At 41.3% G+C, this 12,864-nt stretch overlaps 1 protein-coding gene across 1 annotated transcript; it reads right to left on the bottom strand.

The window, feature by feature from the left end:
• Positions 1 to 3,650: 3,650 nt before the first annotated feature.
• On the bottom strand, positions 3,651 to 4,867 carry LOC9271890 (uncharacterized). The gene has a single exon (XM_015763874.3). It carries the CDS (start codon positions 4,839 to 4,841, stop codon positions 3,939 to 3,941), a length of 903 nt encoding a protein of 300 aa, XP_015619360.2. The 5' UTR covers positions 4,842 to 4,867; the 3' UTR covers positions 3,651 to 3,938.
• Positions 4,868 to 12,864: the final 7,997 nt, after the last annotated feature.

Genomic DNA, 12,864 nt, shown 5'->3' with positions numbered 1-12,864 from the left:
ATGGTTTATATATATATATATATATATATATATATATATATATATATATATATATATATAAACCATGCAGCAACAGGGGCATGCAAAAAAAAAAGGTCAGCTCTATCTTTAGTCCCGGTTGGTAACACCAACCGGGACTAAAGATGGCTCAGCCGGCCACGTGGCTGAGCCATCTTTAGTCCCGGTTGGTGTTACCAACTGGGACTAAAGATAGATCTTTACTCCCGGTTATTTCACCCGGGACTAGAGATAGCGATCTTTAGTCCCGGATTGGTACTCCCGGTTTGGAAACCGGGACTAAAGGGGGGTTACGAACTGGGACTGCAAAGGGTTTCTCCACCAGTGACACATGATTGGAATCCAGGACATGCCTCAACTAACTCAAAAATGACCATCACATGGAACCAAATTAGAAAGTGTGATCAGCACTTTTCAAATATATGCATTGTATATTTTTGTCATACACACTCTCTCCAAGCAGTTTCAATATTTAGATACTTTCAATTGCTAGCAAGGCTTGTTTTCTTTAGTTTGAGAGAAACATCTGCCATCATATTTTTCATTATTATTTTTTATATTTTTGGTAATACGTGATGAGCAGAGCATCCTAATATACATAATAAAAGATGTTTTTAGTTTTAAAGCGCGCGCATAGAGTGAGTGTGCATCTAAATATACACTATCAAAACCTGATGATTTTGAAGTGTAGGCAGATAGCGAGTATTTATATGTTTATGTGCAACTAAATATACACGTCAAAAAATGACCGCACAGACCATGCAAGAAATGGTTGGCGCTAATCCAAATATTTACTAAAAATATATATCTAGACTTGTTTTTTCAAAGTTATCATTCTGGATCACTGATTAAAATATAGGTGTTCAATTCATGATCATGAGCACGTGTTGTTTGAACTAAAGGCAAACAAATTTGCCCTTATCATGACAACGAAATGGATAATGATGACCTAAGGAAAAAAGAAGGGAGTATCTGATGAGCAATTTAGGCATTTTAAGGTTTGCTGCCGGAGAAGCTGCTGGCCGTCATGATTCCAAGCATGCCTCTTTGCCCGGTCAAAAGACGGCACCGGTCTTCAGGTAAAAAACCAAGAAGGGCAAGCATAATCAACAAATGGATAGAATAAACCATCCAAGTACCATCATTTGGTTGGCCATTTGGCATGCTAATCACTGCCTGACATTCTGGAGATGCTGAAAGGAAATGTTCCTGACATTCTACAACGAATCAGCCGCTACAAAACTTAAAATTTTAAAATTAATTTTAGAGCTCATTTTAAGTTGTTTTTAATGAAGTTTTTTTTCAGCATTGCTTTTAAGTCACTAAGAACGTGTATAAGTTTTATGCCGTTACAGCTTAATGTAACTTATAATCAGTGTTACAAGAAAGATAGGATGTACAGATCAGATCATTTCTACCGTCAGCAGAGATTATCATGCATGGTAAAATCATACAAGGAAAAATAATTTACTGACCACATAAATCACAAAAAGAAAAGGTTCATCAGTTTGGCAAAAAAGATGGCCAACCTGCCCCTACTTGAATAGTTCCATTATCTTATAACATTCCAGTTCATACCATGTTTTGTGTTACATTTCAAGTGCAACTGCTACAGTGCTTACCTAAACCAAACCCCAAGTGCTTCCCAGCAACACTAGTACAGCACAGTTCACATAGCATTAGCATGTCCTCTCATCTCACACTGCATCATCCATTGTGGTTTCAGATTTTCAGTGACCTGTCTTGCAGTTGCATGCAACAAAATCAGGCAGGCAGGGACAGTGAAAAGAGCAAGGAAAAAAAACAACAACGCATCAATGTTTCCCAGATTTCTTGTGTTCATGTTCAGAAATCAGAACAAGATGGAGTGCTACTACTGTTTCCCTCATCACATTGTACTACAGTGGTCAACTGCTCTGAAAAGTGCAGGTACTACTGTTTTGCCAATCTTTATTTTTTGACAATTTTTATTCTGAAATAATTACTTCCTCCGTCTCATAATATAAGGGATTTTGAGTTTTTGCTTGCAACGTTTGACCACTCGTCTTATTCAATTTTTTTTAAAATTATTATTTATTTTATTTGTAACTAACTTTATTATCTACTGTACTTTAAACATAACTTTAGAGACTTTGGAGGGAGTAAAAGTTACTAGGAGTAATATTCTGCAGTGCACAGATTCTTTCCCAGTGATCATTGATCACTTTTACCAACTCTCCTCGTGTCTTTTGCTGAAACATTACTCCAAAAAGTTTGTTCTTGCAGTGAGAGGCTCCCAGTGCAGCTGAAGATCTGACAACACAAGCCTTGCAGCAATCCAGCCCCAGATACAGATACAAGCAGCCTTCACCAGACAAGGCTCGAGGAGTAGATGGAGTAAATACTCTGAATATTTTAAACATGCAGATTTAAAGACAAGGATTTGATTCTCCATTTAAATATTTTAAAGCATGCCCATGTTGCTATACATTTCTCAGATGAGAGCAAATAACAGTTATATGTGAGTGGTTTAAAAACATTGCATTGCAGCACACTGGATAGTATTTTACTCCCAGGTTGTATGATAATTATGTCTAAAGAAGTTACTAAGCACAAGAAGCAAACAGGATAAGAAAAGAACTGTCATGTCAGCTGTTCCTGTCCACCTAATTAAACCCCAATGGGGGAGCAGTAAACATTAAACAACAACATTATTAGTACCAGGCTTGCAACCGCAAGTGTTTTAATTACTGTTTCTTGTTTCTTGCAGCATTCAGATTGAGCCAGTTTCTTAAGAGAGCCTCACCAACCAGTGTGTGCTGCCATTTATCTTCAGTTATTGCAAAGCTAGCTAACATGAACAATATAGAAAGGCAAAGCTTTATTGCAAAGCAGCAAGCATGGACCAATAGAAAGGCAGCAAAGCTCAAGACAGAGGATTGCTACTGGCCATGTCTGAAGGAAACAGGATTACAAGAGTATCTTACACAAGATTCTTGTTGGTTCATTAATATTAATCACTGCTCTTAGCCATTATCTTAGTTCTTAAATCTAAATCTAGAGATATCCTTTAGGTATTTGCAACTATATCCCCATATCATTGTTCATAACTACTTCCTCCGTTTCATAATATAAGTCATTCTATTCTTCGTTTCATAATATAAGTCATTCTAGTATTACCCATATTCATATAAATGTTAATGAATCTAAACATATATGTGTGTCTAGATTCGTTAACATATATATGAATATAGATAGTGCTAGAAAGTCTTACATTATGAAACGGAGGGAGTATATCCTTTAGGTATTTGCAACTTTACCTTTATCAGAAATATTTATGTTGGCAATTTTCTCCAGACCAGGAAAGTGTACTCCTTTGTTCTTCTGCAATTGTCATCCAGCAGTAGCATGCTGAAACTAAAGAGTAGCTTCTACTTGGGCTAAACTGGGATGAAGTTTCCCCAAGTTTAATAACAAATTTGAACCAAATAAGATAGAAAATCTAGACAACCAAACTACTTTAATCCTTGCTTCCCATGAAAAGCACAATACTTTCAGTTCTTGGATTCTTTCCACTATAATATTTGGTAGTGTCACCAACTCACCAACACAAACAGTAATCCCAAGAACACCAAGCAGAATAAAAAAAACAATAATAATAAACCATTTCTTTGGCATTCAACACTTGCATCACCATAAATTACTACAAAAGAGAGATCAAACAGCCCATTAATCCCCTTTTTTCTATACAAAAACGAAAGTCAAACATTTTATCATTCCATGCCTTCTTGGCTTCTTGCAACTACCATACATACTTACTACTTCTAATTACTCATTACTAATAAACACTTAAATAAGCCAAAGCCATGAACAGTAGAATTCCAAGAAACAGCAGCAAGAGCAAGAAATCCATGGCGGTGGCAGCGGCGGCGGTCAGGGCGTCATGACCTGGACTTGCCGGCGGCGGCGGCGGCGGCGGCGGCGGCGCCGGAGAGGCGGGAGGTGAGGCCGAGGCAGCCGAAGAGAAGCCCCTGCTGGTACGGCAGGAACGTGCGCCGCCGCATCTCCTCCACCTCGGCTCGCCTCGCCGCGTACATCCGCTCGTGCGCCGACCTCCTCCTGCCGCCCCTCGCCGCGGCGGGCGCCGGCGACCGCGGCGGCGCGATGGGCGGAGGCGGCCGCTGGTCCTTGCCCCCGTCCGAGCCGCTCCGGTGGAGGAGATCCTTCAAGAATCTCCATCTGCGGGAGCTTCTCGACGAGGAGGAGGAGGAGGAGGAGGCGGAGGCGGACGACGCCGTCGAGGAGGACGACGACGACCGCGACGCCGATGGGGCCGCCGCGTTCGCCACCGGAGCAGCAGACGGCGGCGGCGGCGGCGGCGGCGGTGGTGACAGCCATGTGCGGAACGGGGAGTGGGATCGGCTCCGGCGGCGCACGGACCGGCACCGGAGGCGGCCGCCGCGCTCGTCCCCCGCCCCAACCTCCAGCTCCTCCCGCGGCGTCTCGCCGCCGCCGACGAGCGGCAGGAGCCGCATTGGGCGGATCTGGCCGTTGTGGAAGAGCTCGTCGGCGGAGGACATCGCCGCGGGAGCAGGAGACGGGAACCTCGACGAGAAATCGAACTCGAACTCATACTCCTCCCCGTCGCCGCCGCCCTCGCCGCCGTGGTGGTGGTGGTGGTGGGCGGGGCTCGCCGGCGCGCTGAAGAAGCCGCCGGGGAAGGGGGCGTCGCGGGCGGCGGGGCTGGACGGCGCGCTGACGAACGGGGTGGAGCACGCGCTGTCGCCCCCGGTGGCGAGGTGGTGGTCGTCGCCGGAGACGGTGTCCGCCGCCGCGGCCGACATTGCGGCGGCGAGTGGGGGGGAGTGATGGGGTTGGGGAGGTAAAAAGGAAGCAGCTTTTAAAGCGCTTGTCCGACGCGGTCGGTTACTGGTTGTTTTGCGGTTTAGTCCCTGCAGAAACTGGAAATTTGTAAACATTCATAATAATGGTGTTTTTCTAAGGAGCTACTACCTGTTTTTTATTTTATTTTGTTATTTTTTTTGCGGGGTTATTTTATTATTTTTAGAAACATAGTACAAAAGCAGACGCTTATAATGTATGCATACTCATCCCTATAAATATACACATGCACACACTATCTCTATGAGCATCTCTAAAAGACTAGGCCGGTGTATCTTGGAACGTGAATATCTTTGTTTAGATTCGTAAGATCATGATACATTATATTTAATAATAGGTTGCTTTTATTTTATGGCGAGGGAAGTATTCTTCATCCAACATAGTAAAAATATATTTTCTGATTACATGGAAGATAACGAATGAAACATATAAGTGGTGGAGCCGTGGCGGAGAAAAACAGAGTCAATCATAGGCTACAAAGAATGTTTTTACTAAATATCAATAATTATTATTTACCTGTGTTGCCCTAAGAAAAGATGATAGGAATATTAACGACAGAGCTTCGACCAGCTTGAAAGTTGGTTCCACCACCGAAGCATATGGACGTACTCCATCCGTCTCATAAAAAATTAATCTAGAATTGAATCAATCTAGAATTGAATATAATTGAATGAGACATTATATAGTTTGTCCAGATTTATTATACTATATGATTTCTTATCCAATCTTATATTAACTTTTTTGGAACGGAAGGAGTACATAGTCACCCTTACAAATCATGTATTATTTTTTTCCATTTTTCTTCTTTATGGATAGAGGGAAGGATAAGTGGGATGTTACCGGGGTTTATAAAACCGCCGGTAACCACACGATTACCGTGGTTATTGGGCTTACCGCGGGGTACGGTAAAAGGAAAACCACGGTAACCTCCTTAAATTCAAATAAATTTAGAACTTTTTGAAATTTTGATAAATTTTACACGATTTCATACGGTTTGCCACGGTTACCGCGGTTGCTGCGTGGTAACTGTGTTTACCGCCGGAGCACGGTAACCCCGACCCCAGTGGTTTGGGAAACCCTGGATGTTACTCATGAATGGTGCGTTCTCTATATGATCCTTAATTTCATGCTTGTCATGAAATGGAACAATACTCGTTTGCAAATATTAAGAAAGTATACTTGTGACTTCTTCATAGATTTTCTTGTCATACTGTAATTTCAAAAAGAACAACAACTATTATATGGATTTGGTAGATAATTTCATGAATGGAAATTCAAGGAGATGAGCAAAGAGTCTCGAAAGATTAGGCATGTCGACGCCGTATGTATGTACGTATGCAAGAATTTTGTCAAGCTAGCTAGTACGTACAGCTACATGATATTTCTGCCAAGTTTTTCCCATATGTATATATATTTATATATATATATATATATATATATATATATATATATATATATATATATATATATATATATATATATATATATATATATTGAGGAAGTGGCCCCATTGTTTCGCTTATTCAAGGGCATATTTGCAAACGAAAAATAATTTATGAATAAAACTTTTATATACAGGTTATTAGCGATCCAAAAGTAAAAGCTGAAAAATAAACTTCGATGAAAAAAACCCCTGAAAAATAAACTTTGATAAAAGAACCTCAAAATCAAAAGTAAAAGTTGAAAATTCAAAATTTGGCTGATAAGCATAAGAGCGAATACTATAGTAGGCTACAAGTCGATTGTAAAAAAAAAAGATAGAAGGATAGCGGGCTATACATTTGTAGCCAACTGCGTTGTGTGTGTATGAGAGGTGGCACCATATATTAATGGTTTATTGATAACTATCGTATGAATGAGCTATTAAATCGGCTATAGATAATTTAAAGCTAGTAGTTAGATATACTATTAAACATGCTCTAAGACCATTCCCAACCCAATAATTAGGATGGTGTCCATAGTATTAAATAAGCTGCTATCTAAAATAAAAAATGATATGGCAAGTGAATAAATGAGGAAAGAGAAGGAAACCATGTCTTGCATGAGATATGGTTTCTACACAACATCCAAGACATCATGTGATATAAGTACCATTAAATTTTAATATGAAATAGTAGAGGCTGTTTGGATGCTATACTAAGTTTGCCACCATTCACTATACTTTTTATGCCACACTTGTCTAAGTTGTGGCTTAAAAAAAAATGAGCCACACCTTAACTAGCAAAATTGGATTGTGCTACACTTTAGTGAGTTGATGACATGTGGGGCCCTAATAGATGACAAGGAATCTTGCCATAAGTGTGGCTATGAACCAAACAATATGCTAACTTAGTCAAACTTGCCTAACATGAGGTGTGGCAACCTTTGGCAAACATTGGGAGCAAACCAAACAATCCCGTAGTGTTTGCATTGGAAGAGTAGTGTATAGTACCAGTTTTTTTTGATGACGTGAAATTTATGGAAACTATGTCAATGTTTTGAGTTAGGAATGACATAAGCATAAGTGGAAAGATGAGGCCGCGTATGTGAGCACTCAGCTCGATGGGGAAGCGTGTGCATTCATCGATCTATAACTCCATGAAAAAGATCAGCTTTTAATTTTCTCCGTGCAGCACGGGCGTTTTTCTTGTATCACTGGCTTTTATTAAGCTTGCTGTTTGACTGGCTGATAAGTATATTGTATATATACCACATATCACTAGAATTACTTAATTACGTACTCTCCCGGCTTAATTCCATATCATAGTTTTCCGTATCAGTATTTATTAACGAGTACTCATATTCTTTCCTTCATAATTAACTGAGGTCATGTCCTTCACTAAAACACTTATACTAGTATTTTGATAAATCTCAAGAAAGCTAAAACAAATCTCAAGTGTGTTATTTTTTTTACAAACCTCAAAAGAGAGCATGGAGAATTCGCTTTATATTAAAAAGAAAAGAGTTGACCCTTTAGAGAAAAAACAGATCCAAAAACTTCACAACTCCATTGTTAGTTTAGAGAAACCGAAAAAAATCCATATGGAGAGGCAAGACAAAAAAACTTGCAATAGCACAACTGCTGCGATCCAATACAAGTCATTTTTCCCGGGCTTATCACAAGACAAGCAGCTCCGATATGCTATTGCGATTGACGGACTCAACCACTACTCAACTCCGAAGCAAGACCTTCGAAGTGAAGCCTTCAAGAAAAAAATAACATCAAAGACGCTGACAACGCCTGTTTACAACATTCGACTAGGTTTTTACCCAAAGGAAAAGAAAATAAACCATCAGCACAACGCCACCAAGAAGGAAAACGGCTCCTACATACGTCAACATCACTATCACCAGTCAAAGACCGGGCAGGGCTTACGCCATAGGCTCCTTTAAGTGTTGATCACAATCGCCTCTATAATTACCCAGCTCGCTACACCTAGCGCGGCAGCTTCGACTCCATTGCAAGACAAACCGCTGGTGCAAGCAGAGGCTAGCACACCAAACCTTCCCCTCGCGGAACGATCATAAGCTTGTGTGTTATCGTTGTCCAGCTCGTCACTCCCAGCGCAGCAGCTTCAACTCCGGCATAACAAACGCAGCTGCATCGCAAGGCTACCAATCGCACGTTCAACTTTTCTTAGCTGTCACAAGATCTTCTAGCGTCGTGCCAAAAAAGTTATAACTTTTTCGCGAGATAACTTTTTCAGCTACTTTTAGCAATCACAAAAAAGTTATCCGGAAAACGAAAGTGAAAATAAATTGTTGAAAGTATTTTGTAATCAAACTAAACACAAAATCACCTTCGAATGCTAATCCTGATCGAGCAAAGTATTATTAGTTTTCCACTAGTCGCGCATGAGCAAACAGTTAAGCTCTAGCGTGATGATCAATAGAAAACTAACTCTTCCTCTTCTTCCTATTATCTCCATCGCAAAATATAACAAATTATTGGACACGGTTATTAAAAAAATAGGTAGAATTAAATAGAATGAGGTTTTTTTATTGAGAAATAAAAATAGGTGAGAAAAGTAAATAGTGAAGGGTTATAATTAGTTGAGAAGAAAATGTTGCTTAAGAAGTTGTTATAATGTGGGATAATAACTTCTATTAAGTTTTAAAAGTTGTTACATTTTAGGACAAGGAAATATATCTTTTCTTCTTTGGAAGAATTACAAATATACCACTACTTTCACCCTCTAATTCAAAATAGCCATTATAAAACCATCAATTACAAATTTGCCATTAAAATCGGTGCATGTACACGGCGTATGCCATTGCCGTTTAGTTTGGTGCAATTAAGAGGGAAAAAATTATAAAATTAAAGTAAAAAAAAGGCAACACGATAAGACTATTTTGTCCTTCCCAGATTCAATCCCCTATCTGCTCTCTCTCTCTCTCTAGAAGCCAGAAAGGATCCCCTCTCCCTCGATGAACCCTAGAACCCAAATCCCTTCATCCCTTCTAAATCAAGAGCTGATCAATCGAAAATCAGTTGCAATGAAGTAAGAGATGGCAATGGAAAAACTCATGAAGAAGGGCGTCGGCGACGGCATGCGGCGTCGTCGGGTGTTGTGGCAGCAGGCGACGGCGGCAAAAGCAGGCAGCAACAGCGACCGTAGCAGCACCAGACGGCGTCGGCGGCGGCAGCAACAGCTGCACCAGGCAATGGCGGCAGCAGCACCACCACGACAGCGGCAGCACCACCACCACCATTATCGAGAGCCGACGCCGGCAACACCATCGGCAGCATGCGGCGGCGGTAGTATGTAGCAGCAACACTACATCAACAGCAGCAGCAACAAACATCAAGGAAGACTATGGAACTAAGAGATTGTATTTTACAACCCTCATGTCAAGATGATGCCAGTAAGTTCGACTATTTTCTTGCTGCCTTAGGTGCTCTAATGTCTATGCCAAAATGATGTAAATTTTGCAATTTTGTGGCACGGGCATCCTTGTCCTAATTTTTAGAAAAACCAACCTTCTAACACCGTTAGTTTAAACTGTCAGTCCAATGGCAAGTATATTGGGCTCAAGGTGGCAAATTTGTAAATACAGTTTTTTTAATGACAAATTCACAATACCGGTTCAATCCAGTAGCAAATATACAATTGACCCTTTCTCTTTTCAGATAGCAGATGGAGTAAACCACTGTTACCGAAAAGTCCTTGGAGTACTTCGAGTTAACATCCAGCTCTATCGGTAATCAGCAGTGCCGTATGGCTCACCGACAGTCGTCCGTGCGAGATCGTACGGCTGATCTTATCTTACACACGCTCACAGCTCAGCACAGCGCGGGCCCATCTGTCAGACTTTTGAGAAGGAAAACAACTGGCAAGTCCGTTGTCTCCATTAAAAACAATGAAAATTTTGATATTGTCCTGGAAATTTTGGTTTCTGGCACTCCTTTGTTTCTTCTTGGGATTAGTTGGTGGCAGTATGTATCTGGCGCGTTGGCATGATTATTATTTTGCCCATCAATTAAGATGGGAAATTAAATAGAGTAGGAGAGTTCCATGGGAGGAATCCGATCCAAACTAGCTGACATGCTGAAGCCGAAATTCAAATTGTGAAGCCTAATTTTAAAGTTGATTTTGGTGTCTTTTTATTAAAGTTTATTCTTCGACATTTGCTTCTAATATCCTAAGGCTTTGTTCGGTAGATGAAAAACTCTCCATTCCGCATTCCGCATGTACGCTTTCTAAATTACTTAACGGTGTATTTTTTTTGAAAGAAATTTATACGATAGTTGTTTAAAAAATTATATTAATCTATTTTTAAAATTAAAAATAAATAATAACCAATTAATTATGTGCTAATGGCTTACCTCATTTTACATATTTTCTCAATCTTATATTTTTCCCTCCTCTCAAACACACGTAAGATTAGAAATATAAGTTTTAACTAAAGTTATTTTCTGTTATTTGTCTATTTCCCTAAGGCTTACCACCATTACTCAAACGACCAAAGGCTCAAAAGTTCCACACAACACAAGCGTAATAGCTTACTTTTTGCAAACCAAAACTGGCCCATTAAACAAGGAGCCCAAATGCATAATCCTTTCTTTGCACATAATTGGTATCCACTACTGTTATAAAATTATCTTTTTTAACTCATTATGTCATCAACATTATATTAGTCATTCGATCAATATGCACACCATTAGATCTTTATTTATAAAAAGAAGACCCAAATTGATGGACAGGCCCAGCTAGACACATCTTCACTCCCGCACATCTCTCCAATTGACGCACGCCACACAAGGATTACCAAATTACCACGGTGATCTCCATCTCAATGCATGTATTTTGTATCTACCCAACAAAAGATGAGTTGCATTATTCTTTCTTAGTCCTCTCACACCGGTCATACATAGGGCCTGTTTGGGAGATGTTTGGGAGAGTTTCTACTTGTTGCAGCTTCTCCCAGAATCAGAAGCTCCCCTAAACAATCCAGTTTTTGATTTAGATTCTTAGAAACTGTAGTTGTAGAAGTCAGGAAATAAACTAGAAGCTAAAAACTGGAAAACCCAGCTTTTCCAGATTTTTAAAAACTGGCTACCAATTAGCTGCTTCTCAAAATCTTAATCCCACAAACATGCCCAAAGTCTTTGGCCACTACTCTCTCCGTCCCATAATATAAGGTTCATCCCTCTAAAATCCATTATATTATGGGACAGAGGGAGTACCTAGAAGTACATTTGCAGAAAGAATATATCTCTCTTTACTTCTGATCCAACTGGTTAATTTAGTTAAAAGAAATATTTGATAGAAAATTACTTTTGAGATAAAATTGTATTTTTGCATTTCTGGTTAACCACCTTATTTCCATTGGAAGTAATTCAGTTATATCTCAAGGATATTTATATCTCTTCGAATGTCTTGCTCTGATGCCCCAAAAATGTCTTTCGGCTTGAAGCGAATTTCCTACATATTTCGGCTTCATACATATTTTTCCAACCATTTCCTTGATGTTTGAAGTACCATGGAAAGGAAATGACAAGCTGAATGGAACACTGCAATTTGCACTATGTACGAAGCCTAAATCAATAAAACTCTACATACCACAGCACAGTACCACACAACATAATCAATTTAATATTTTAAAATTAGATTCGATGTGGATCTAAAATAAAATTTCATCGAAAAAAAGACGAGAGAAAAAAAATCTGACCACAACAATAGAAGATTCTCTCTTTTTTCTCCTTGCCTATCTCTAAAATAAATCTTCATCAAAAATTCAGGTAGTTAGAAAGTTTGTTACTAAGGCCCCGTTTGGCACAACTTTAGCTCCCAACTCCAACTTACCTGGAGCGGGAGCTGTGCCAAACGATTCAGATTCACCTTTTTTTGGAGTGGAGTTGGCAGAGCTACTCCTAGAAAATGAACTACGGGGGTGGAGCTGGGTTTTTGCTGCTCCACAGCTCCACTCCACCCCAAAAGACCCACTACCCTCTAATATTTTAGTGTATTTACACGAAAATGCCACTCAACTACCCTTTCACCCCTTCTTTCCTCCCGTTCTCTCTCCTCCCCCAATCTTCCTCCCAATCCCGAGCTAGTGCGGCGGCATCGGCGGGCTGCGGCAGCGTTGACGGCGACGGGCAGCGACAGCGGCGGGCGGCGGCGGCTGCGGGATGACGACGGGCGGCACGCACGCGCGGCCGGAGGCTGGCGGCGGGGGGCTGCGGCAGCGGCGGGGAGCGGCTGTTGGGGGACGAGGACGGGCGGCGCGGCGGCGAGGCCAGCAGGTGGCGGCGGCCCATCTTCTTCCCCATCCTCCGACGACGGCCACAACCGGTTGTGGCGGCGTCTGCGTTGGCAGCATACGGGGGCAGCAGGCTGCGGCGCATCGGCGGCGGCAGGCGGTGGCGGCGGCTGCGGGCGGTGTTGCGGTGGCCGCGACAGGCGGTGGCGGCGGCTGCGGGCGGTGTTGCGGTGGCCGCGACGGGCGGCACGCGGCGGCGGCGTCGGCAGGCGACTCGCG

This window comes from Oryza sativa, chromosome 12, assembly GCF_034140825.1.
Source record: "Oryza sativa Japonica Group chromosome 12, ASM3414082v1".
Classification (NCBI taxonomy): domain Eukaryota; kingdom Viridiplantae; phylum Streptophyta; class Magnoliopsida; order Poales; family Poaceae; genus Oryza; species Oryza sativa.
Note: the sequence above shows the minus strand (reverse complement) of the source record. Positions and strands in the feature narration are given on the sequence as shown.